This window comes from Podarcis tiliguerta (genome assembly GCF_965153285.1).
Source record: "Podarcis tiliguerta genome assembly, chromosome: 12".
Taxonomy (NCBI): domain Eukaryota; kingdom Metazoa; phylum Chordata; class Lepidosauria; order Squamata; family Lacertidae; genus Podarcis; species Podarcis tiliguerta.
Window position 1 is genome coordinate 14,534,952 of NC_139545.1, and position 27,563 is coordinate 14,562,514.

General features: G+C 43.8%; 1 protein-coding gene across 1 annotated transcript in view; it reads right to left on the reverse strand.

The window, feature by feature from the left end:
- Positions 1-27,563, reverse strand: part of LOC310660304 (collagen alpha-6(VI) chain-like) — a 71,999-nt gene that overhangs the window by 5,426 nt on the left and 39,010 nt on the right. The window contains exons 17-35 of the mRNA XM_083404634.1: positions 25,802-25,846; positions 25,668-25,721; positions 23,650-23,712; positions 23,060-23,125; positions 21,612-21,665; positions 20,381-20,416; positions 17,130-17,192; positions 14,739-14,801; positions 13,063-13,125; positions 12,000-12,062; positions 10,928-10,978; positions 10,177-10,212; positions 9,873-9,935; positions 8,939-9,001; positions 7,713-7,748; positions 5,924-5,960; positions 3,464-3,957; positions 1,896-1,986; positions 1,122-1,793 (exon numbers count right to left, since the gene is read on the reverse strand). Of these exons, the coding sequence (XP_083260760.1) occupies positions 1,122-1,793; positions 1,896-1,986; positions 3,464-3,957; positions 5,924-5,960; positions 7,713-7,748; positions 8,939-9,001; positions 9,873-9,935; positions 10,177-10,212; positions 10,928-10,978; positions 12,000-12,062; positions 13,063-13,125; positions 14,739-14,801; positions 17,130-17,192; positions 20,381-20,416; positions 21,612-21,665; positions 23,060-23,125; positions 23,650-23,712; positions 25,668-25,721; positions 25,802-25,846 (2,113 nt within the window). The remainder of the gene's footprint in view (positions 1-1,121; positions 1,794-1,895; positions 1,987-3,463; positions 3,958-5,923; positions 5,961-7,712; positions 7,749-8,938; positions 9,002-9,872; positions 9,936-10,176; positions 10,213-10,927; positions 10,979-11,999; positions 12,063-13,062; positions 13,126-14,738; positions 14,802-17,129; positions 17,193-20,380; positions 20,417-21,611; positions 21,666-23,059; positions 23,126-23,649; positions 23,713-25,667; positions 25,722-25,801; positions 25,847-27,563) is intronic.

Genomic DNA, 27,563 nt, shown 5'->3' on the forward strand with positions numbered 1-27,563 from the left:
TGAGTGAGGCTGAGAGACTTCAAGGAAGTGTGACTGGCCCAAGGTCACCCAGCAGCTGCATGTGGAGGAGCGGAGACGCAAACCCGGTTCCCCAGATTACGAGACTACCGCTCTTAACCACTACACCACACTGGCTCCCATCTTTTTGTATAAGCATCTTTTTGTACTGGCTTATCTCACTGAGCACTATTGGCTCCAAAAGACAGTGACTCTCCAAGGTCTCAAGTACAGTACAGATTTTCCCCGCCCTTTGCTGCCTGAGTTCCTTAATGGAGATCCTTTCAATGGAGATGAAAGAGTCTGAATTTTCTATATGCAAAGCATGTTCTGTACCACTAACTGCTATGTCTAACCGTAATAATTTCCCAAATGATTACACAGCATCTGGAACCAAAATGAAACGAACCATCTGTCGGGGACTTGCACAATTGCTTTTCCTTTGGCGTTGTAAAATGCTCACAAAGCTGGGGGCATTCAACAGGCTGTGTAATCTATAATGTGTTTTGATCACAGGCTTACCAAAATTTGGCAAGCACAATCTCGAGGCCTGCCAAACTCAAGCGAGCCTGTGACCTGGATATGTCCTTGATACTTTATATTTCTCTTTTTCATCATCATTATGGTGCAAGATGGGAGGAAACAAGTTAAAACATTGGTGGCTTTAAATTTAGCTCTTATTTTTTTAAAATAAAAATGGGCTCATTCACTGAAGGGTTTCGTGAACAGCACAGCTCTGACTCCACTGGGAGTGGCAGAAATGCTGTTGGCAAACTTTGAAAGTCCCCCGTTCAGCATTGTTTGGCCTGGGAATCATATTCAGACAAACCATTCAGGCTGTAACAACCTTAAATAATAGCTGTTGTCACTAGGAAAGCTTACTTAGGCCAAAGGTCTGAAAAGCCAACTGCAATTCAACATCAGATCACTCATTCGCCCAATATTCAATTACACAATTTTTATTTCTAAGAATGTATGATTCTTCCGGATGCCTCAGTAAACACTAGGAATAAATGCTGGACTGAATTGGTTCCTTGTCATCTGGAAGCATTTAGGGGATTCCCTTGTAAACACAAAGCTCTCTCTCTATAGAAAGCAAAGTCAGCAACAGTAGACTGACTTACTCTTAAGGAGGCGTAGAAATGGCTTCAGAAACTTCACTGCATATCCAAGTTCAGCCTTGTGAATTCGTCCAAGCTGCACCACATGATGTTCCAGGGGCAGGCTTGCTAGTTCTTCAATTTCCACGTCGTCATATTCATCTCCTAATGAAAGCACAAAGAGTGCGTAGCCCAGGCACTTGGCTCTCAGAGCTGCATCCCTGAGCACTTCCTTGTCCCATCGACTTGTTTCTCCAACAGAAACAACAAAGATAGCCTTGTATTTTCTCTGGTTGGGTGCTTCAGAAAAGATGTTGCTAACGGTCCACTGTATGGCATGGCCGAGAGCAGCCGCTCCATTTAGCTGCTGGATAGACTCCTGGATGTGTCTCTTCATTCGTATTTTACTGTCGTAAGTCAAAAAGTCAAACTCGATCTGTACTGGACTCCTCTGGGTGCGGGGCCTGAATTCTGGAGGAGCATGGCTCAGCACAGCCACCCTGTCCCCTGTCAAAGAGGTCTCTGGTTCAGCAGAGATGTCAAAGCTGTCGAGCGCTGCGCTTAGAAAATCTTTCAGTTTCTGAAATTCCACCGGGCTTATTTTCCTTGAATTTTCCAAAATGAAAGCGGCGTCCACATAGCCCCGAGCACGGGGGGTTTCAGCGCGGAAGCAAGAGCTATCTGGTTTGCATTTGTCTGGAAATGGAAACACAGTCGTTTTAATAATACAATATGTGCAGGGAGAAGAGAAACTGTGGGTGGAAGTCTGGTTCGCATGCTGTTTTCATGTGCTCTCACCATAGCAAAGTACACACGACTGAAGTCTTTGTAAGGCCGGAGTATAATCTCTCCCAGGTTGAATAACTTGAAACAGTCTTGTGTCATCCATCTGAAAGAATATGAGATTTAAATAGATAACTTATCAGGCAGATGGTGAGAGTTGTGATCCTGTCCACATCAGTCCCCCTTTCTCACCCATGCTTCCCAGAAAGCTCCCAGGAGGATGAAACTGTCAGTTTGCATTTCTTAGTGCAGGAAGTATTGATCTGATGTGTAGAGATCTTTCCTATTCTAATTAATTCAAGAGGGTTCCGGAAGCTTCTCTGCATGAAAGAAACTAGCAGATGGTTCATGATGTTTGGGTTATTCCTTCAGAGAAGCTGAGTATAGCTGGCTTAAACTGGTTCTCTTATCTCTTCTGTCAAGGTCATGCTGACTATAATAATAAGGCCAGAAGGAGCCTGGGTTTCACTTTCTCTTTCTATCTCTCTTCCTTCAGGTGTGGTGTTCTGTACATAGTACAGTGGTACCTCAGGTTAAGTACTTAATTCGTTCCGGTGGTCCATTCTTAACCTGAAACTCTTCTTAACCTGAAGCACCACTTTAGCTAATGGGGCCTCCTGCTGCCGCCGCGCCGCCAGAGCACGATTTCTGTTCTCATCCTGAAGCAAAGTTCTTAACCTGAAGCACTATTTCTGGGTTAGCGGAGTCTGTAACCTGAAGCGTATGTAACCTGAAGCGTATGTAACCCGAGGTACCACTGTATGTTTAGTGTTAAGTTTTAGCCGCATTATAAGTTATTGTAAGTTTAACTTAAGTGTACTGCAACTGGTTTTCTTATGGACAGTGCCAATCCTGAATATATTGGATTTGTGACCATTATGCTCATTTGCCTTCAGTAGCAGTAAAGCTCTACTGGAATGAAATACAATTGCCTCTGGTCTATTTTGAGGGAATCCTGCAATGTGTTTACGTTTTTACTCTGCTAACTATACATTGGAATCTACTCTGGATCGATATTGAGTAGAATTCAACAACAGTAAGGTATTGATGATATCCTCTAATGGGCTTATTGGATGGTACAGGTAGCTGAGAAACATGCCAGTGCAGCCCTTTTAAATCCCAGCATCCTCCCAAGAAATTTCACAGAGATTTTCTCGCACCAGTAAAAGAGCGACAAAACAAACGGACGCTTGTATGGAGGTGCCAGGTGGGGAGTTTTACAAAAACAAAGGGCAGCACTCATCGCAACAGTCCAACATGTACAGTGGTACCTCGGGTTAAGTACTTAATTCGTTCCGGAGGTCCGTTCTTAACCTGAAACTGTTCTTAACCTGAGGTACCACTTTAGCTAATGGGGCCTCCTGTTGCCACTGCTGCGCGATTTCTGTTCTCATCCAGAAGCAAAGTTCTTAACCTGAGGTACTAACGTATTTCTGGGTTAGCGGAGTCTGTAACCTGAAGCATATGTAACCTGAAGTGTATGTAACCCGAGGTACCACTGTAAAACTTCCTCAAGGTTTAAAAGGTTTAAAGTCCTTGAGACAGTTCCGAATGCAAGGAAGAAAGAGGCAACAGTTTCTTACCGTAAAAGCACGATGGATGCTAGGGATATTTTTAAAAGCAATGACCGCTGGGTGGATGTCAAAGGCGCTGAACTCCAGGACTGCTGTGCTGAGAGAATCTCCATTGTCTGATGGGCCGTTGCTGAAGAAGACAGCAACTTTTCTCACGTTAGCACCTGGGAGAGTTCTCTTGAAAACATTCCTGGCCACAAACCTCATGGATGCGCCAGTGTCACGTCTGGTGGTTGACCTCTGGTAAGAAAGGTTAGCTATCTCCTGCAGCAAACGTTGTTTGTTGTGGAAGTCCGAGAAGCGGATCAGATAGTGGGTATCGGAGTTGTAGCACACGACGGCGACTCTGGCTCCCACTGGGCAGTTGCTTTCTCTTATTTGGGTATTGTTCACAACTGCTATGACCATCTCTCTCATCTGCTCAAATATCTGGGGTGTAGTATCTTGAGATACATCCAAGGCAAATACTAAGTCTGTCGGATATACCGGGCACTCCAATGTTCCTAGAATGCAAAATAAGGTATTGAGTAGCATGTGGACACGGGTGGCGCTGTGGGTAAAAGCCTCAGTGCCTAGGGCTTGCCGATCGAAAGGTCGGCGGTTCGAATCCCCGTGGCAGGGTGCGCTCCCGTTGTTCGGTCCCAGCGCCTGCCAACCTAGCAGTTCGAAAGCACTCCCGGGTGCAAGTAGATAATTAGGGACCGCTTACTAGCGGGAAGGTAAACGGCGTTTCCATGTGCGGCTCTGGCTTGCCAGAGCAGCGATGTCACGCTGGCCACGTGACATGGAAGTGTCTCCGGACAGCGCTGGCCCCCGGCCTCTTGAGTGAGATGGGCGCACAACCCTAGAGTCTGTCAAGACTGGCCTGTACGGGCAGGGGTACCTTTACCTTTAGCATGTTAAAAATAATTTTGAAAGCAAAAAACGTATGCATTTTGGCTGAACGATGCCCTAAATGTTTGCATTGAGGTAGGGCACCAGCCAATCAAATATCAATACTTTTGAGAAACGCCATTTGTTTTAATGAGAGAGATGTAAGCAAGTGTTTAGCTGTTCTATTAAAATCATTAGGGATTAAAATGGGCTTAATTCAGCCTGGATCACACACTACCTACGTTTCCAAGCACAATTAAAAGTGTTGGTGCTGACCTTTAAAGCTCTAAACAGGAGCGTCTCCACCCCATCATTCAGCCTCGGAGGTCCAGCTGCGAGGGCCTTCTGGCGGTTCCCTTACCACGAGAAGTGAGGTTACAGGGAAGCAGGCAGAGAGCCTTCTCAGTGGTGGCACCTGCCCTGTGGAACGCCCTCCCATCAGATGTCAAGGAAATAAGCAACTATCTGACTTTTAGAAGACATCTGAAGCCAGCCTTGTTTAGGGACATTTTTTGTGTTTGATGTTTTATTGTGTTGTTAATATTCTGTAGGGAGCTGCCCAGAGTGGCTGGGGAAACCCAGCCAGATGGGCAGGGTATAAATAATAAATTATTATTATTTGTTATTATTACTACCTAGAAATGATAACAGGTGAATTGTGCCACTGCAAATTCTGCCATGTGGAGCAATGCTTAAAAAGCACTAGTTTGGAAGTGGAGCAACAACAACAACTGGTGTGATACTCACCCGTCCAACAAGCTAAACAGAAAGAGGAGAGAAAAAGATATGGTTCCAAATTAGATTCCCTTGAAAACTTTAAAAGAGAGAAAAGCACAGATATTAATGGCACACTTTCCCTAAACTGCCTCCATCCGGAGGGCTATGTATTTGGATAATAAGCTTAATTTAAATCATAAAATAAATTAATCCCTAATTTTCAACAATAGGTAAAGATTGCATTTGGATCCCTTCTGTCAGGGAACTGCCATGGGAGCTGGAGGCGGAGAGGAGGCTCCAGAGGGATGGCGGAGAGGGTCCCAGTAGGGAGAGAGATAGCCCATCCGCTGGGGAAGGAAATCAGCGTAACACCAGTGGAGAAGGTGGGCAGATGGGGGAATCGGAGAGGTGGCTCCAGGACTCCTCGCCGGAGACCAGCGGAGAGGGCACGAGTACTCCGTTGCCCACACCCACTTTGCGCAGAAAACTTCCGCGCAGGCAGAGTAGGAGGAGACTGGGCGTCAAACAGCTTCTATGCTGGAAGAGGTTCAAGAAACGCCCACTGACGGATTCTGCCAGCAACTAAGGCAGCCACGGAACTTGAGGCTGTCCAGACAGAAAGGCTTCAACCAGGCAACCTAGCCAGGAGTAACGGCAACTTACGCACAAGCAACCCCTAGAACCATTACACCTTCCAATCAGGATTCAGGCCTCATCATGTGCAACCTCTTCAGCTGGGAGACGCTGAACCAACCAACCAGGGTTTTCAGCCCCACTATTTATTGTAATTGCAGGCAAGTGGTCAATATATTAACCAGGCTCTGTATAGCATGTTCTTCCTCCTTTCAGTATCAAAATTCAAAATCGGGCAGTACTTACGGCTGTGTTCACGCAGATACTCAGTGAGTTCACAAGGCTGGGGTGGCACGGGAATGAAAATGAAAAGAGATATGTTGTTAGCAGAAGAAATATCTGATTTCTAAGCAGGAAGTGCAAGTTGAGAGCCAATATGTAATTATTAGGGTGTTGAATCAGGGAAAACCCAAGTTTAAATCCCTCCCAGTAAGGATGCTCATTGTGTAAGCCCAAGGTAGCTATCATCACTCAGGCTATCGTATCTCATACATGTGGTGCTGCGATGCTGATAATGCCTATTTAAGGCACATTATGTGGGTGTGTCCTGTGGAGTGCTCTTTCTGGTCACAAATGGTATAAATTGTTTAGGCATGGCATTGAGAAAGTCAACAGAGGAATGGTTGTTCTGCCTTTCTCACAACGCTAGAGCCAGTGCCGGATTTACGTATAAGCTAAACAAGCTATAGCTTAGGGCCCCACTCCCTTGGGGGCCCCCAAAAAAATTAAAGGAAAAAACCTGGATGTACATTTCCAAAATATAAGATAGAAAACAAACAAATTTGATAAAATACATATTTTGTTATGTGCAAATGGCTTTAGATACCTATTAGGTCCATAAATTACCATATAGCATATATTCAACACAGAAAACAGCGAAAAGGACGGCTGGACATATAAAGGGCCACATTACCTTCAGTAGCTTAGGGCTTCATCAAACCTAAATCCAGCCCTGGCTAGAGTTTTGGGAAATTCAAGGAAGCTGAATTTCCCAAAGGGAAGTTTTTAATATTTAATGCTGTGTTGTTTCTAACACTCGATTGGGAACCACCCAGAGTGGCTGGGGAAACTCAGCCAGATGGGCGGGGTATAAATTTTTATTTTATTTTATTTTATTTTATTTTATTTTATTTTATTTTATTTTATTTTATTTTATTTATTTATTATTAAAGATTCAGGACAGATAAACAAAAGCCTTTCTTCACACAGCTAACCTATTGGATTCACTCCTATTACAGAAAGTGAGGGGCATCAACTTGATTTAATAGAGGATTAGACAAATTCACAGAGGATAAGACTATCATAGCTACTTGTCAGGGAACTGGCATCAGTGCCGGAGGGAGAGAGCAAAATCCAGAGGGATTCCGGAGAGCGTCCCGGGATTGAGAGAGGCAGCCCATCTTCTGGGGAAGAGAATCAGCGTAGCACCAGTGGAGAAGGGGGGCAGATGGGGGAAGCGGCGAGGCGGTCCCATGACTCCTTGCTGGGGACCAGCGGGGAGAGTAGAGGTCCTCTGCTGCCTACGCCCTCCTTGCGCAGAAGGCTTTCGCGCAGAGAGAGTAGGAGAAGACTTGGCGTCAAAGAGCTTCTTTGCTGGAATAAGTTTAAGAAATGCCCATTGACGGATTCTGCCAGCGATTGAGACAGCCACGGGTGAGTGGCTGCCCGGACAGAAAAGGTTCACTCAGGCAATCCAGCCAGGTGTTTGCACCGGCTTACGCACGAGCAACCCCTAGAACCATTACACTACTTAACCATGATGGCTGACCAGCTGGACTAAACGAGCCATTGGCCTGATCCTGCAGGCTCTTCTTATGTTCCTAATTATTGCTCACATTGACTTTCTTTTGGAATAGTCTTTAATATTTATGCACGTTTCTTCACTTTGAAATCATATCCCTGCGGTGTGGGGCGTGACAGGTGAGCAACAAAAGTGGATCCTGCAATCCCTTATGGTTGCAAAGAGACCTACATTTCAAGGCTGGAAGGGGAAAACATCCACACATCATAAATACTGCATTCCAGGTATACGTACCGAAAATGAGGGCAGGCCCTTCTCGCCTTTTGGACCCTAGAAGAATAAGGTTGGGATCAGAGAACTATACGTTGAACCGAAGGTCAGCTGGTGGTATTTTTCTGATAGAAGAGTCTTGTTGGTGCCCATGCCATCAATGTTATAAGCCAAGAGCAAGCGCAACGTTTTCTGATCTCTTAACCATGGTTAACTGCTCAGCCATACCCATCTTTCCCACCTTCTCTAACGGATGCAAATCTCTCCTTTCCTTCTACAGCATTCACCACAACACAACTTTATGCCTACCCTAAGGTGAACATTAGCCATGGTTTGTTTTAATGCCTTCTAACCCTGGTTTAATAGGGATGCGGGTGGCGCTGTGGGTAAAAGCCTCAGCGCCTAGGACTTGCCGATCGAAAGGTTGGCGGTTCGAATCCCCGCGGCAGGGTGCGCTCCCGTCGCTCGGTCCCAGCGCCTGCCAACCTAGCAGTTCGAAAGCACCCCCGGGTGCAAGTAGATAAATAGGGACCACTTACTGGCGGGAAGGTAAACGGCGTTTCTGTGTGCTGCTCTGGTGCTGGTTCGCCAGAGCAGCTTTGTCACACTGGCCACGTGACCCGGAAGTGTCTGCGGACAGTGCCGGCTCTCGGCCTCTAGAGTGAGATGAGCGCACAACCCTAGAGTCTGTCAAGACTGGCCCGTATGGGCAGGGGTACCTTTACCTTTACCTTTACTAACCCTGGTTTAAAGCAACAGCTTATGCATTTACTTGACTGACTGATATAAAATGTTTAAAACCATTTGGCTGGTATAAAAATACTCTCTCCCCAGTTTCTGCTATTGCTTTTGTATTAATGTTAAGTAGCAGGAAGTGAGCGGCAGTTGAGTCCCATGGCATTCCACACCGTAGATGTCATGGGACAGAATAAAAATTCCCAAACAAGGCCTTTTGAAAGTGGTCTGACGCTTCAGAAAAGAACTATTAGACAAGAATGCCGCCGATTCTGAAAGCGCACAGGTGCTTCTATAGGACTGATGAAATCAAGGTTGCTAAGCGTTTCACCAGCATCATGGGAATTGTGGCATTAAGGAGCCCCAGTTGGCTGCAGATGGGAGCATGACTTTACTAAAACTCAGATCCCTTCATAGGCCTGAGAAGATGAGCGCCTTAGAAATCTAGCAACTCAGAGAATTAGACTTGTTTCTGATGCATATAAAGCAGCATATGTTTATAGAACAAAACATACCGGACGTCCTGGAGGACCCCAGGCTCCTCGGCCGCCTGGTTCACCTTTTAATCCTGGAGTACCCTAGAAATGTTACATAGACAATCTGTTTCAAGTACAACATCAAAAAGATGGTACGTTTGCATATTCAGCAAAAATAACAGAAGACAAGGAACCTCCCGTCATCAGAAACGACACCCAATTAGTATTATATTAAGGAGGGAAAGCTCGTCAGAAAAGCAGCTGAACAATTACTAATATATACACAGAGAGAGCCATTGTGGCACACTTTTGGAAACAAATGCTAAATCTGGATGCTTTCCTTGGTCATAGCCAGCTCTTTGCTAGGGCTGAATAGTGGGGGGATTTTAGATGTTTCTACACATGGCACAAAGAGGGACGTGGGTGGCGCTGTGGGTTAAACCACTGAGCCTAGGACTTGCCGATCAGAAGGTCGGCGGTTCGAATCCCCTCGACGGGATGAGCTCCCGTTGCTCGGTCCCTGCTCCTGCCAACCTAGCAGTTTGAAAGCACACCAGTGCAAGTAGATAAATAGGTACCGCTCCAGTGGGAAGGTAAACGGCGTTTCCGTGCACTGCTCTGATTCGCCAGAAGCGGCTTAGTCATGCTGGCCACATGACCCGGAAGCTGTACTCCGGCTCCCTCAGCCAATAAAGCGAGATGAGCGCCGCCACCCCAGAGTCAGTCATGACTGGACCTAATGGTCAGGGGTCCCTTTACCTTTAAGGGGAAGTTGGCCTTTCCAGTATCAAATCAGAAACCAGGACGGCTTCTCTAAATCAGGGACGTCCCTGGAAAATAGGGACACTTGGAGGGTCTGTTAATCCCATCTTCCCAGAAGCTGAAATATAGGTACTACAGGAAGGGCATGTAAGAACCAAACTAACCAATAATACTATTTAAAAAGACACCCTCAAATTGCTGTTCACCATACCATTCTTCCACTAACGCCTTTTCGTCCTGGTTCCCCAGGAAGGCCTGGGTCTCCACGTTCACCCTGTTGAATTGAATAGAAAACAAAGAAGGTAAAAATGTCTGTCCTAGCAAAGAAAGGAAAAATCAAAATGTAAGATATCCTGCTTATTCGGCTTCCCATGATAGACATCACAATGGCCACTGAACTGGGAAGCAGAGTGCATACAGTCAGTTCAATTTATTACCAGAAATGCTAATAATGACTGCATTAGGATTGAATCCCTTGTCAGGATTTGGCCCTCAGAATATATGTACATGGGTACCTCCTCTCCAACGTCTCCTGGGAAGCCTTCTTCTCCCTATAATTTAAATATATATTTTATAATTAACATTCTAAAAATTCCCAGACGGATGTTTCTTTTGCTATTTTTTTAATCAAGAAAGTGTTAACAAAACTGAGGATAGGTGTAAACGTAAGGTAGAGAAGGAAACAATCACGAAACGTAACAGGAAAAGGCTATCACTTCGAGATATGAGCAAAAAGCTAATAAAAAAAAAATGGGGATGGTTTTTGTAGTGACAAAGAGATTCTAGTCTATTCCAAGCAAGCATAGTTCATTCATGCACAACTTTTGTAGATCACAGTTTAACATTCAACATTCACAAAGTAAAAATTAGTTCCCAACTTTATATATATATATATATATAAAAACAACACCTATTAAAATTGCTTATGTGTTTCCTTTTCTTGCATGTAAAGAACCCCTTTAGATTTCAGCCAGCAACTAAATATCTGATCCTTATATGCTCATTGTGAAAACCGTGGGACTCAGAAGTGCACCCCTTTGGATTAGGATTCCCCAGTCATATCAAAACAAGAATTTAATGCAGCAATTTAACACCAGGCAGTATTCCTTTCGCAAAGCTATGCACTCTGTAGGTTCCACTGATGATAATGACATTTGCACTCATGTGAGGGAATCCACAGTAATTAATTGGGAGTAATTCCAAACTGCATAAAAACAAGTTCAAAATTTCATCTACAGGTTTTTTTAATTTAAAAAAAGTAATTACCTTTGATCCTTTCTTTCCTTCTTCACCATATCCAGGAATTCCCTCATCCCCCTAGGGCAGACAAGCAAGAGATATGTTTAAAAGTGGGTGGTCAATTCCTGAGGGAATATATTAAAAAAGTGTGTATGAAACATATTTGTTCTGTCGTGAACTTGGGGCAGGGCTGTTGTGGAAGTCACAAATTTGACTTTCTGTGGTAAGGTATTTTGATTTCTGACACCACATCGTACATACCAGGGACAGATGTTTCTGGATTACAACCTCCTTTGCCCCTGACTTTTGGCCATGTTGGCTGATGCTAATGGCAGTTAGAGGTCAACAAAGGCACCATGTTGGTTACCGTCATATTGTTGTTGTTTAGTTATTTAGTCATGTCCGACTCTTTGTGACCCCATAGACCAGAGCACGCCAGGCACTCCTGTCTTCCACTGCCTCCCGCAGCTTGGTCAAACTCATGCTGGTAGCTTCGAGAGCACCATCCAGCCATCTCGTCCTCTGTCGTCCCCTTCTCCTTGTGCCCTCCATCTTTCCCAACATCAGGGTCTTTTCCAGGGAGTCTTCTTTTCTCATGAGGTGGCCAAAGTATTGGAGCCTCAGCTTCAGGATCTGTCCTTCCAGCAAGCACTCAGGGCTGATTTCCTTCAGAATGGATAGGTTTGATCTTCTTGCAGTCCATGGGTCTCTCAAGAGTCTCATCCAGCACCATATTTCAAAAGCATTAATTCTTCGGCGATCAGCCTTCTTTATGGTCCAGATCTCACTTCCATACATCACTACTGGGAAAACCATAGCTTTAACTATACGGACCTTTGTTGGCAAGGCGATGTCTCTGCTTTTTAAGATGCCGTCTAGGTTTGTCATTGCTTTTCTCCCGAGAAGCAGGCGTCTTTTAATTTCGTGACTGCTGTCACCATCTGCAGTGATCAGGGAGCCCAAGAAAGTAAAATCTCTCACTGCCTCCATTTCTTCCCTACTGTCATATACATGGGGGCAGTTCACATCACCCTTTGAGCCCAAGACACTTTTGGTTTTCAGTCAGGCCCTTTGAGTAAGATGAACATAAATAACAAACCCTCATTCCTTGTGGCCCACGGGGGCCTGCTGGTCCTTTCATTCCAGGGTCCCCAGGTTCTCCCTGTTAGGCAAATGAGTACAACATCATATGAGAACCAAAGGTGTGAACCAAAATGGAAAGTTGCTGAATCAAAATCAGAACAGAGAATGAGATATGTAGCAAACTGAGAAATAGTTACTGGTAGGGTTACAATAGCTCCAAAAGTGAAAATCAAGACAGAGTTGTTGTGCTTTTCTCTTTTTTTTAGGGGAACCAAAGCTTTTTTTAAGGAATGTTCTACACGATTTAATCTCTGTTGACAGTTTTCCAGGACATTTGCTTGATTTCCAAAAAACAAAAAACCTTTCCTTAGTTAAGGTAATTTGGGATTTATCAGTTAGAGACTCGAATTCACAGACATTCTTTCACTGTTAACAAATACTCGTTTCTTTCGTTGTTTGTTTGTTCAGTTCATAAGTCACCTAATAAAAAAACATGTGCACTATGAAATACACGTTTGCACAAACTTTGCCTTGAACAGGGACTGGCTCAGCCACCGTCTATGTAAAGTCTGTTTTGACTATTTATTTGAATAAAGGCAAATTAAATATTGCCGTTTTAGGAGCAGAAGCTCTGTGCCTTTTACAGCAGCATAGAAGGAAAGCATTGACAGGCACAATTTTTCCTGATTACAGGAAAAAACAATGCCTGCTTGTCTTTTGTCATGCAACACATAATGGCAAAAAGCTCCTGTCAAAAAAGAAGTAATAGTTAGCAAACCTAATTTAAATGCTAAGAGGTTTTTTTCCCCACAGAGAGAGAAAAAAGATTTTGGAGAATCTGCATTGGGAAATTGTCTCCTTATCATTTATAGCAGGGTGGCTAACATGTGGTCTTTGGACTGTTGTTGGACTCCAACTCCCATCAGGCCCAGTCAATACAAGCAGTGTTTAGAGATGATGGGAGTTATAATCCAACAGCATTTGGAGGGCTGCACATTCGTCACACCTGATGTATAGACTGTATGGGCAGACTTTACACTTTGTGTAGAAAAATGAATAGCAGACATTTGAAAACATACTTCATTTCCTCTTAGTCCAGGTTTCCCTTGATTTCCTTTAGGGCCTGGGATTCCCAAGTTTCCCTGAAAACAAAACAAACATTATATCAAGCTTTTAAAGTTTGACCAGAAAGAAAGAAAGAGAAAAAGAAAGAAAGAAATAGAAAAAGAACAAGAAAGAAAGAGAAAGAGAAAGAGAAAGAAGGAAAGAAAGAGAGAGAGAGAGAGAGAGAGAAAGAACAAGAAAGAAAGAGAAAGAGAAAGAGAGAAAGAGAAAGAGAAAGAAAGAATGAAAGAACGAAAGAACGAAGGAAAGAAAGAAAGAAAGAAAGAAAGAAAGAAAGAAAGAAAGAAGAAAACTCTTATCTTCTGTAATGTGTGGAACCTTTCGATAATACTCATTGCTTTGCTTTATCTCTGTAGCACCCGCTGCCATTGGTTACGAAGTCAGTGCCTCCGGTACTGTGTATTAAAGGTAAAGGGACCCCTGACCGTTAGGTCTAGTTCTGAACAACTCTGGGGTTGTAGCACTCATCACGCTTTACTGGCCGAGGAAGCCAGTGTTTGTCCACAGACAGCTTCCGGGTCATGTGGCCAGCATGACTAAACCACTTCTGGCGAACCAGAGCAGTGCACGGAAATGCTGTTTACCTTCCCGCCGGAGTGGTACCTATTTATCTACTTGCACTTTGACATGCTTTCAAACTGCTAGGTTGGCGGGAGCAGGGACCGAGCAACAGAAGCTCACCCCGTTGCGGGGATTCGAACCACCGACTTTCTGATTGGCAAGCCCTAGGCTCAGTGGTTTAGACCTCAGCACCACCCACGTCCATTACAACCCACAAATGCATCCTGGCCAGGGCCAGCCCTACCATTAGGCAGAGTGAGTCAGGTGGCAGATGCCAGGGATTGGCGGCAATACCCCTATTCCCTAAAACTAGTCTGCTCTGCTCCTCCTGAGGGAGCCTGCTGGCTTCAGGCACAGCAGAGGATATTCCATTGCCAGTGCTGAAATCAGATTCACTTGCAAGTCTAGTCAGATTCAATCCATGGAACGGGAGGCTCCATCTTGTCCTTTGCTACAAGGAACAAAATGTCTCAAGCCAGCCTGACATGTTCCTGAGAAAACTGCACACAAAGGCCTCCAAACCCCATTCTCAGGGAATTCTTTGTTCCATCAGGCCAACCATACACCACTGCTGACTCTTTTAAGAGACACCTCTCTCCATGTACGGCACAGTTAAGTCTACTCATGTACATACTTCCTATATAGATTTACAAGGGGAAAGAAGTAGCAATTTTAAACAATGGCAGAATCACTCCCTTCTCACTTCCATGCCTTGGCCATTGCTGTTGTACAACCTACCTTCAATTTTGCTTCCCTGCCCCCACCCTGACTTCATGCAAATCCCTCAATCGGGGCTGTGTGATGACATCCTTACGTTTTTATTATATAAAGAGATATCAACATGAATAGTGAAAAATACAATACAAAATGTATTCATTGTTAACTACTGATGTAATATTCTTTTTGTTTGTAGAGAAAAAAGGTCATCCTCTAAAGGAAGAGTTTGTTTATAAGTGCATCCCAAACAGCTGAGTTTTCGAAATCACAGACGGGTCTCGCTTCAGAATGCTTGAAAAGCACTGTATTAAGAAAGATGAATCTCATTGAAATATGCATGAGGCCATTTTACCGGAAGACCTTTGTTTCCTGAATGTCCTTTCTCTCCTTTCTCACCAGGAATTCCACTTGTCCCCTGGAAAACAAATTACATCTATGAAGTCTGGTAAATTCACCCAAATGTATAACTGAAAGCTTATTAACTTTATGCTACTAAACAGAAACATATATGAATTTGTTTTTATCGCATGTGGTGGACGTGTCCTAAGGTGAAAGACTTCTGGGAAAAGATTTATAATGAGTTGAAAAAATGTTGAAAAATACATTCATTAAGAAACCAGAAGCCTTTCTACTTAGAATAATAGGATTGCAATTGCCCAAAAAAGATGTTAGACTGTTTTTGTATGCCACTACAGTGGCAAGACTTTTATTAGCCAAGAACTGGAAATTGTAAGAGATACCAACAACAGAAGAATGGCAGATGAAGATGTTGGACTTTTTGTTTGCTGGCCGACCTGACTGGAAGAATCCACGACCAGAAGGAAGAGGAGATACAAGAGGATTGGAAGAAATTTAAAGAATATTTAGCTAAATATTGTAGTATAAGATAAATAGAAAATTCTTGGAAGATATTAATAGGCTTAGGGATAGAATAAGAATATGTGCTTGTGAATATTAAGGATTAGAACATTAATAAAGGAGAAGAGGTTAGTAAATGAAAGGAGTTAATATTATTAGAAATATGAGTTTGGAGAACTGTTAAACAGGTGATATAATGAAATTCAGTTAGAGGGGACTCGAGGAAGTCAGTTATCAATGTAATGAAATTAGGGATTTGAAGTAATAATTCTTTTTCTCTGTCTTTTTTCTCTGTTCTGTGTTTTGTAATGTTTTTCTTTTTTCTCTGTGATAAATGTGAAAATCAATTTTAAAAAATTGGAAAAAGAAAGAAAGAAACATATATGAATTTGAAAACTGGGAAACCAGGATGGGAAGGCTTTTTTGCAATCAGCATAAGCAGACAGATTTGTATTTCATTCATATATATATATATATATATATATATATATATATCCATGCTAGTTCCAGAATCTATTATATGTTGTTTTTGACACAGTCCAGGCAGATGGGCACAGAATCAAATTTATTTCAAGGTTAAGTCTTTCCAAATACACTTATCCCTGTACACACATAGATGATGTTCCTTAAGTTTTCTCTGGCTCAAGTTTTAAAGTGATTTGGCATGGGGACACTCTTTTTAAAGAAGTTTTTGAATGTGTTTAGATATTTTAAATATTTGATTAAGTGCTTGCTGCTCTCAGTGTCTTGGTGAGGAAAGGCAGGATAATTAAAGAGCAAATATCTTAAGAACGGTATACACTGGTACCACTTGCCCTTTAAAAAGCTCTCATGGCAAATTCTCAAGGTTTCTATACACACCTGTGTTTTTAGGCGGGCAATTATTCTGTGAGCTTTGTGCAATGTTATTCTCTGTGTGTGTTTAATATACTGTTGATTTAGGAGACAAGCAGAATCCCTAACAATTGCAGGCACAATTTTTTTTACCCACAGAGAAGGTAGAGTGCAAACTGATATACAGTGGTACCTCGCAAGACGAATGCCTCGCAAGACGAAAGAGTTTTTCGTTTTTTGAGTTGCTTCGCAAGATGGATTTCCCTATGGGCTTGCTTCGCAAGACGAAAATGTCTTGCGCCTTTTTAAAAAAAACTGCCAATGCATTCCTATGGGAAACCGTCAATACACAGTGGTGCTTCGCAAGACAAAAAAATTCACAAGACGAAAAATCTCGCAGAACGAATTAATTTCGTCTTGCGAGGCACCGCTGTATTGCAAATGTCACTCTCAGCAACTTATGATACCCACAGCTACCTGATCTATTTAATGGGAACTCTCAGGGAACTGCTATCAGCTCAGAGGCGACAGATAGAGGGGGAGTTGTGTTACAGGGAGCCTCTGAAAATCTTGCGAAGCAGTTCTTCTTCCGGCGAGGAGGAAAGCCCCACCTCTAGTGGGGAAGAGGTGAAGGGACCAGAGGATGCTAGAAAGAGCCTTAACACCGCAACTGAGCAAGCCAGAGAGGAGGGAAGCACACCCTGGCCGTCGGCCGTCATGCGCAGTAGTTTGAGGCGCAAGGAGGGGCGGAAAAGGCTGGGGGTGACGAAACTTTTATGTTGGGAGAGGGACAAGAACAGACCACTCCCGGATTCTGCCAGCGATTGAGCCAGACATGAACTTTTGGCACTCTTCACTGTAAATAGTTTGCACCAAAATAAAGCCTGTAAAAGATGGGTCGGAGTCCTGCCTGGTTACTCTCGAGCAACCACAACAGCAGCTGACAGGAACAATTGAACCTGGGATCATCTGCATTCAAACTATGTGATTTTCCATTTATTTACACCCTTTCCCTCAACACACACATACATTAAATAGTGCTAATACCCACCTGTTGACCTTCGAAGCCTTGTTTTCCTTCCAGACCTGTGGGGCCAGGGCTTCCTTTTGTCCCCTGAAAGAAGAACATTCTTGTTGGCTTTGGTTTTCCCCAGTGAGTATGATAACGATCTTACTTCCTCCCCATCTTAGTTTCTATGACTTAAAAAAACCACGACAATTTTTCATGCTACACAGTAATGTCATTTAGATTCAATAATGTTGGACGCAAATTTCATGTGGGGGATTTTAACAGGGCCCCACAGAGCTGTGCTTTCCTCCATCTCATGTCCGCACATTGGCACATAGGCATGTTCACTGGCCTTGATATCAGCAAAAATGGAGAGTCTGTGCCTTCCATGTTTCTATCCAGTGCATGCTTTCCACCTATTTGTGCTCATGAAAAACATGCAGAAGGAAGGGGTAAATGTGTGGGATGTAATCCACTGGGAGCAGTCAAGTACAGCATTCCTTGTTTTCCTAGAGCAGACAAGCAAGGGAATGTTTGGTCCAGCCAGTCGAAACTTCCTTTTCCTCCTGGCCTGGAGCATGCTTCCTTGCATGTGACTAGTGGGTGGGCGAGACCTTTCCAGACCTGGTAAAAGACCAAGGCATGCTGTCTCTCTCTCTCTCTTTTCCATCTTCCTTTTGTCCTGTGAACTGCTGGACTGCTAGCCTGCAGTCACTGGGTAAATCTCCCTTATGGGGTAAACCTGTTTGTATATGTTTGAAACTTCAAACCTAAAGCCTGCCTTCAGAGATCACACTGCCTGATCGTGAGTAAAAATTCTTTTTGTTACTTATGGATAAGACTGTGGTGTCTTTATTCTTTTAGGAGGGATTCAAGGGGGTCTTATGGTAAAGGTAAAGGGACCCCTGACCATTAGGTCTAGTCGTGACTGACTCTGGGGTTGCAGCGCTCATCTCGCTTTATTGGCTGAGGGAGCCGGCGTACAGCTTCTGGGAATGTGGTCAGCATGACTAAGCCACTTCTGGCGAACCAGAGCAGCGCACGGAAACGCCGTTTACCTTCCCACCAGAGTGGTACCTATTTCTCTACTTGCACTTTGATGTGCTTTCAAACTGCTAGGTTGGCAGGAGCAGGGACCGAGCAAGGGAGCTCACCCCGTTGCGGGGCTTCGAACCACTGACCTCCTGATCAGCAAGTCCTAGGCTCTGTGGTTTAACCCACAGCACCACCCACGTCCCAACCAGGGGATCTTACCAGGAAAATATTAGAACACATTTCAATCTGAACAAGCCAGATTGAATTGCGTATTGTCTTGAGAAGCTCACATGAGTTTGCAACTAGTTTTCTGCTGTGTAAAGGGCAATGTAAACTCTGCTAAGTAAGTTAGGAAGGATATTAATAAACAATATATCCTCTCCTGAACATTCCCACAAGGTGGAAATAAGGGAAATGCACACAGGCTTCCAAGAGTCAGACTAGATGTTTGCTAGATATGTAGATACGTTGCTGGGAGTGATTTCTATTCCAAATGTGGCTGGAGCCCTGTGTGCTGCCTTTTGTACAAGGATCGTCCTTGATCACTTAATCACAAGCCTGTGATTAATCACAAGCCTGTGATTAAGTGAGAAGAAAAAGTCTCGACTTGCAGCTGCATGCTACATATCTAGTAAATGTCCACTTTGTCCGTTATTCTCCCCAACACCTCATCATGCTGCCTGTTAACCAGCAGGGAGAAGATTAGCCTTCTTACAACCAGTGAAAAATGTAGAAGAGAGATTAAAAAGCGTCTCTTGTTTTGTTTGGACAAGCGTCCTTTGAATTTCTTCTATTTGACTCTGTCTAGAAGGCAGACACTCACACTTCCTTCATTAGACTCTTCCTCCTCCAGCCAACTCTGAGCCCATCTAGGGTTGGGCTTAACTGTCAATTTCAATTTCTCTCAGTTTCTTACTTTTCCGGTCTTGTGCCCCACATTTCCATATAAATCTGAATATATATATATATTTAAAGTCAACATGAAAATTCAGCAACATTTTAGTGTGGCTGTCTCCTAATATACACTGTTGCATGTGCAATGTTGTCCAACATGCAAATTTTTGCAAAGCTCTTTCCCCTAATATAATGCATTTTTGTACATTTCTCTTCATTAGAATATGCATTTTTTGGTGAACATTACTTGGCTGCACAACTGCATCGCAAAATTCAGAGAATTGCTAATTGCGTGTTCAGACCCAGAACCCCCCCCCCCAAATAAGTTCACACATGATTCAAATTTTGGTTTTGGTTTTTGGCAGAATTTAAGCCACAACTTTATTGATTACAAAAAGTGACTGGTTGCATAGGCTCTGGTTCGACTAGGTCCCTGCCATGCAGGTAGCGCTGACCCAGGGTTCCAGCATAGGTCAGCCAAGGGGGAACACCTGGATGAGCGGAAAGCCAGGAGCAGGATAACTCCGCCACCCAAATGTGCCCCTGGACTCAGGCACAGGCACAACGCCCTCACAGGGGTTGACCAAACCATCGAGTCCCTGGATTCCTTTAACGGAATACCCTTCACATAGGGATGGCGAGAGCGTTCTCCCATCCCTATCACCTGAACCAGAGCCTATCCGCAACCTTACAAGTTGTGAAATTTTGCTACACGGCAAATGGCAACAGCCAATCAGCCAAGTGGGGAAAATTCCTGCCATGCCCCTGTCCCAATGACAGACGACACACGATAGCATAGCAAGGTCAAGAGCACAAGCCCTAAAAATAAAGAGAGGTGGGCAGGTATTCCAAATGCGCGCGCCGAAAGAGGAAGCTCTGGGTCACGTGCATGGGCATAAATAGGTCCCTCGAACTGTTTGGACTGCGTCCCATTGGCCAGATTACACCCAGCTTCGAGGGACCTACCAATCGGGCGTTGTGGCTGACCAATTGTACCCACCCACAACACACGGTGTCGGTCGTCCAGGTCTCACCGCAATATGTGCCCTCTTTAAAGGAGGACCCGATTTTCATAAGATGGCTGTGTTTCGGTTGGTGTTTCGGTACCCAAGTGCAAATTAGGGAGGTTTGCCTTCTAGTGTGAACCAAATATAATCCCACCCCCACCCACCCATTTCCTAATTTCTACACTTTCAGACAGGATTGGGGGGGGGGGGCATGAAAATGCCAGATAGCTCCATCTCCCACCAATCTACTCTTCTCTCTCCAACCAGTTTCTCCATACTGACCTGGGTAGTCATGAGTTCCTGTGGTTATGTCTCATAGCATACTTACTGAAACTGGTAAATTTAAGAAAGACATACCGGTGGGCCTGGAAGTCCTATTCGTCCCTCTGGTCCCTACGACAAAAGGAATATTTGTTACTTTAAAGGTCCTAACTTGATGCTACAAACATTCACAGGCCTGCTTTTTGACGAGTGAGCAGCTCATGGAGCCCTTGGCCTGTTCCACACTGCTGCCACCAAGCAACACAGGCTTGGCACCATCAACATCCTTTTCTTCCCTCCACCACCCCTTCCTCCAACTTTGCAAGACCACTATCCTTCTCCCCCATTCCTCCCTATTCCTCCTCTTCTTCCTCATACAGTTCTCTTCCCATCCCCCTTTTTTGGTAACATTTCGTATCATTGCAATAGCTGTGGCCTCTTAATAATAATAATAATAATAATAATAATAATAATAATAATTTATTTATATCCTGCCCTGGCCAAATCTGGGCTCAGAGGGGCTAACAAAAAATAAATAAATAGCACAGTGTGCATAAAATCACACAGTCAATTAATTAAAATACATTCTAAAATCAATTCAGAATCAAATTAATGGCAACCATTGGGCTAGAGTTCTATGAGAATTACAGAAGGAGAGAGGGGGTCAGACTGTGCCTTGGCCAAAGGCCTGGTGGAACAGCTCCGTCTTGCAGGCCCTGCAGAAAGATGTCAAGTCCTGCAGGGCCCTAGCCTCTTGTAACAGAGCGTTCCACCAGATCGGGGCCACGGCCGAAAAGGCCCTGGCTGGTTGAGGCCGGCTTAACCTCCCTGTGGTCCGGGACCTCCAAGATGTTTTTATTTGAAGACCGTAAGATCCTCCATGGGACATACCAGGAGAGGAGGTCCTGTAGGTATGAGGGTCCTAGGCCCATATCTCCTCTCTGCCTCACCTTGCATGGGCTTTGAGAAAGCGCCAAGGAGGCCATTCTTCCCGCCAAGTCAGGCATTCTGCGTTCATTATTTTTATAAACTCTAAGTTTAAAAAGCCTTTTCAGCTGCTATGGCAAACCACAGCAGCAGTGCAGGCAGTCTTGTGGCCATCTCACCCAAAATATCTGGAAGTACTTGAGCCTGAGTCAGGCCAGTGTGTGCCCCTTTTGAGGTTGGCTTGTTATAAATGCTCAGACAGGATTTATGTGACATTTCACAAACAGGGACCGTAAAGTAAGTTCTCAATTGCTTCGGATACCGAAGATGTGGTCTAGTTTGGAATTTGCTTAATCTTTTATTTACTAAGAAAACCCAGGTGAGCTACATTAGTCCTTACACTGTTTCCTGGAGATCCATTCTCGCCCCTAATACCTTGCGATCCTTTTTCTCCCTGTGGATAGAGAATTTAACTTTACATCACGGTTTCTGCAGCAATTATTGTGGCTCTTAATCTTTCAGCTTTTCACACTTTGCAGTTCTGTTGTGACAGACACAGAAAGAGCAGGCACACAGTTCACCTTGGTGGGGAAACGTAATGTTCGTATACGTGCCTGATGTAGTAGGAATAAAAAACATAAATAGGGAAGACCAAGAGTCAATTGTTGCAGGAGGACTACAGTGCTACTATCAAATGGTCACTGATGGAAAAATAGCAACTCTTACACCCTTGAGAGCCAGTGTGGTGTAGTGGTTAAGAGCGGTAGTCTCGTAATCTGGGGAACCCGGTTCGCGTCTCCGCTCCTCCACATGCAGCTGCTGGGTGACCTTGGGCCAGTCACACTTCTTTGAAGTCTCTCAGCCCCACTCACCTCACAGAGTGTTTGTTGTGGGGGAGGAAGGGAAAGGAGAATGTTAGCCGCTTTGAGACGCCTGAAGGGGAGTGAAAGGCGGGATATCAAATCCAAACTCTTCTTCTTCTTCTTAATGGTCCAACTGGGTCAAGTGACAAGCTTGCTACTTGATAAAAACATCTCCAGCTGATTGCGTGTAATTTAATCCATCTATCTTTGTTTCTGGATTTCTCAACTCACCCCCACAAGCCCCCTACCCAGAATCCATGTAAAGTGATACTCTGTGCTGGTTCTTGTACCAATGGTTGAACAATTGATATATATGAAGATTACCGGGAAGCTTTTAATGTGTGGTGTTCTGTTGTATTTTTGTATATTCTGTTGGAAACCACACAGAGTGGCTGGGGCACCAAAAATAAATTTTTATTATTTACCACTAGGGTTGTCAGAGAATTCCGATGAAAATAGAAACGTGAGCAGTAATTGCTGATTTTTGCTTATTTGTCCCATGTCCAGTACAGAAATCAATCCATTTGTGGTTTCTATTGCATTCAGTACCCAAATGAGAAGTAACTGGTTGTTCCCTGTCCCCATGTACATTTCACTTCCTTTGCATCTGAATTAACGGGGTAGAATAATATAATCACAACACAATTTTTGTAATTTACTCAATTAATTATGTAAATGACATAAGTTATGTAAGTTATGCAATATTGCCATGGTGGGTAGTGAGACAAATACAATAGTTTTTGGCGGAAGGTGAACTGTAGCAGAAGAGAAACAGTGATGCTACCAATTAAATTCTTCCAATTAAATGAATTGAAAGTTCTTATCTAAAGCTGTGATTAATGAATCAAATTATTCATCAAATCAATTTATCCATTTTGCTTGTAGTCATCTTTATTTATTCATCAATACCTTATAGTAAGGATTGAACTTTCAAGTGTTCAGAAACAAAAAAGATATAAGCAAAGCTATAATTATCAATAGTTACCCTGCTCCCTTGTGATCCTTGGTAACCTTTTGCTCCTTTTACATCATTATTCACTCCAGAATCTCCCTAAATAAATAAAAAAATAAGCTGAGGTTTACTTTCATGAAGACAAAACCAAAGTGTTGAATAATACACAGAGTAACACAAAAGTTGCCGTTCGTTGTGTAATCAAGGTATGAGATATATCCACCCTTAAGGTTTTTAATTAGTTGAGAAGCATGCATTTTCTTTATATATAACAAGAATATTGTAATGCCCTTTCATATTACTGCTGAATTGGAGCAAATGTCAATCAGGTGTTTTTTTTTCCTGGATTGACATTTGTTCCGATTTATCACTAAAGAGTGGATTTTCCAGAAGAAAGCGGCGGAGCAAGGGCAAAACCACTTGAGCTGGACCCATGCCTGGAAAACATGGGACAAGTAGGAAACTGCTTGGACCCTTGGTTTCTAGGCAGAGAACAAACACAAGACTGGGCGAGCCCTAAGAGGGGCTGTTGATATATATTTTAGTGCATTATGAACACAATCAGAAACTGCAACCAGATGTATGGTGTAGTAGTATGTTCATGGAGTGTGGAGAATACTTACAGGATCTCCCTGGAAGCCTTTCTGACCGTCATCACCAGGAAGTCCAATTGGTCCTGGGCTGCCCTGGAGATGTAAAATAATTATTTGAAAACCTCCCAGATTGTCTGTTTGGATTTGTGGCTATTTCAAAACCGAGAGAGTTGGGACCTTGCTACCCTTTCCTGTACGGTGAGGCTGCCCTTTGTAACCTTCACAATTGACTTTTCTGATGTGCTTCATGTTAGGATATTTCCGTTCCACCTTAAAAGGGAGCAGGCTTTGAGTCACAGAGTCTGCATATTTCCTGTTTTCACAGGATGTTTCTGTTGTGTCTTTGTTTTTGTCTCTCTCTCTCTGCCGGAGACATTGAAGCAGGCAGTCATGTTTTTTCTTTGTTCTGATCAACGCAGAAATAAACTTGTAAATAATGCTCTCCTGAGTGCATCTTTCGCTGTGCGTTATCTGCTGATAGAGCGTGCACGGCTCTGGAATGTGGGAAGTTATTTCTGGAGCTCGTGTCGCTAATTGCTGATACTGCGTGTCTACGGGAGATCGATGGATGTCCGGAGACGACATGGAGTCACGATGGACTTTGTCTCCCTGGCAGTATCCCAACACTTGATATACGGCTGCACTGAAATATGACCTGGAATCTGCAGGTGGTACAAAATGCTACTGCTAATGAATGTTGGGAACTGAGGTCCTAACCAACTTCTTTTGCAACAGCTGCACTGGGTACCTGCTAGCTTCTGGACCCAATTCAGGAGGCTGATGTTTACTGTTAAATGCCTTCATGCACGAGCCTCCATATCTCTTTGTTCCACTAGTAACACACTGCTCTATATGCATTCATTACATGAAATAGATATCAAAGGTAAGGAGCTGGGCATTCCCTGAAGTGTCCCTCAAGACTGTGGAATGGTATGGTCTCCTGGTGGAGGTCAGAGATTCTTCTATTTCAGCCTTTTGTTGGTACTTTTAAAGCCATTTATTTCAGGTGACATTTGGCTGACTGATTCTTATCTATGGGATGCCATGATTTTCAGTGGTGGCTGGGACATGCTAACTAATACAATTATATCCTGTTCTCAATTAAGCCATTTTAAACCATGTGGAACACATTTTTCTTTGTTGTTGTTTTGTTTTAAATGTCATTTGTGGGTTTTGTGCCTTCAGATGCCATCAAACTGGTGTGGAATAGCTCAGTTTGGCGAGAGATAGTTAGCTTGGGGCACCTGATAGATTTTGTAATATTTAGTAAAGGGTAAAGGGACCCCTGACCATTAGGTCCAGTCGTGACTGACTCTGGGGTTGCGGCGCTCATCTCACTTTATTGGCCAAGGGAGCCGGCGTACAGCTTCTGAGTCATGTGGCCAGCATGACTAAGCCACTTCTGGTGAACCAGAGCAGCGCACGGAAACGCCGTTTACCTTCCCGCCAGAGTGGTACCTATTTACCTACTTGCACTTTGAGGTGCTTTCGAACTGCTAGGTTGGCAGGAGCAGGGACTGAGCAATGGGAGCTCACCCAGTCACGGGGATTCGAACCGCCGACCTTCTGATCGGCAAGTCCTAGGCTTTGTGGTTTAACCCACAGCGCCACCCGCGTCCCTTGTAATATTTACAAGGTCACAAAAAGTACAGCAGCTTTCCAGATGGGAGATGCCACTCAATGCAGGCAGTTCAGAAACTTTCCCCCGAAAAGGAAAGACATATATATTTCCCCCAGATTATCATATGCGGAAACTGGGAAGCCCACCAAGCAAAACGCAAAGCTCACAATGTCTACAATGTGTCCCTGTCAAAATTTAGTGCCAACATTTTATGGATTAAATTGCAATCTTCCCATGCATGAGACATAGACATTTTTTCAATATCTTAGGAAGCCCAACTATCCTAAACTTCTTACTAGTCTGTGCATATGAGACCTATTCCTTTCCTTTGAGAATTATGTAAAAGTTCCTCACTTATACAGCACACTGGCTTACCAACTCTGCCCAATGTCAAACTTGGAAGCAATGATAGAATTTGAAAAGATACCTGCAGGCCTGCATCCCCCTTTTCTCCTTTTTGTCCTGGGAGTCCATGTGATCCCTTGAAGAAGATTTTGAAAATTAAATTATTTCCAGAGTTAAAAAAAAGACTGTGACACAAGGAGATGGAAAATAACTTACCTCTTCTCCCAGAAATCCATCATGTCCATCATCCCCTTCCTCTCCCTAAGAGAACAAAACCAGGCCATGAGTTACACTGCTACTCAGAATAACCAGCCTGCATAAACAGTCCAAGAAAAGTAGAATCTTTGTCAACTCCAGCACCTGACCAAAGCCTAATAAGGATTTTTATGAATAGTGACAGGAGCTCATCCTAAACTCAAGTAGGACCCTGGCAGAGGCACATGCCTGACTGGCATGTTCTCTCCCTCCTGGTCAATAGTTTGGGAGCTTCAAAAGCTTTCTTCTGCCTGAACATCACAGTGACCGATACCAACAGACATTGGCACACTTAGGGATCCGCAGAATCTTCGCAGCTCGCGTAACAGACCTCAGCAACTCAGCATTTTGGCTAATCTACTTTATTTACATATAAACACACACGGAGCACTGCAACATGGCTCCCTCTCTCTCTAGCATCAGACAGCAAAGAGAAAGAACAAAGGACAATAGGCCCACTTCACGGAACACAGTAGCACAAACATCCTGTCTCCTGTCTCCGTTTTGTGGTGTCAAAACATACACCGTCATGTGATAGACAAAAATCCCATGACTGCAATCATGGAGCAGGAATTCTAACAATTTTTGCCCCCCCCCCCTTGACCCAGTGTCTCTCTATGATCCACTCCAAAATCTGCAATGTTATCTGTCTCTAGTTTCACATCCTTTCCCACCTTTTCTAAAGCCCTAACCTCAGCCCAGAACTAAGAAATATAAAATATGCAACTGAGCCAGTTGTTTACATTCATTTACTTTGCCCATAGCAGAAAAAATTCTGTTTTGTTAAGCACTAGTCATAAAAAAAACTTCCAGTTAGGGGAGGGAAATAACTCACTTCAGGCAACCTTATACAAAACAGAGACCAGAAGGTTTTGAATTGCATCTTCCTATGCCATTACTATAGATGTGAATCCTAGATTCATAGTCCATAATTTGCTACTTATTCTCGGGTTGCAGAGCTAACAGAAGGGGAAACAGTGCAGAGCAGGGACTGGTGATTGGGGTGTGATGGCCAATGGCCAACTGTGGCTGTGACATGTTGGGAAAGGCCTGGTGGGCTGGCCAGAGAGGGCCTGGTGGACCAGTTGAAGTCCCCAGGCTGAAGACTTCCCAACACTAATGCAGGGCTTTGCCTCACTGATTGGGAACCCACCTTTGCCTTTGAGAAGGCAAAATCTTTTCTGATATCCGATATCTAACAAGTGAGTGGGTTCCAGTTCCAGTGTGGTGTAGTGGTTAAGAGCGGTAGTCACGTAATCTGGGTAACCGGGTTCGCGTCTCCGCTCCTCCACATGCAGCTGCTGGGTGGCCTTGGGCCAGTCACAGTCTCTCAGCCCCACTCACCTCACAGAGTGTTTGTTGTGGGGGAGGAAGGGAAAGGAGAATGTGAGCCGCTTTGAGACTCCTTAAAGGGAGTGAAAGGCGGGATATCAAATCCAAACTCTTCTTCTTCTTCTTCTTCTTCAAATTCGCCTCTCCCTTTCCCCTGTAGTTTTCATATTTATATCTATGATAGTAAGTGTGCACCTGGAACTCTATGTGGAGGAAAGCATATGCAGGGATTTTGAGAAGAAAATGCAGTTTGTGGGGGACTTTATGTTGTCACACCCTAACTCAAAATCTGTGTCTCTTGAGGCTGCTCCTCATTTAATAAATAAATGGTGCTTCTTCACACTCATTTCATGTAATAAGTAGCTCGTCCACTGTCGTTGTCGTCATCATT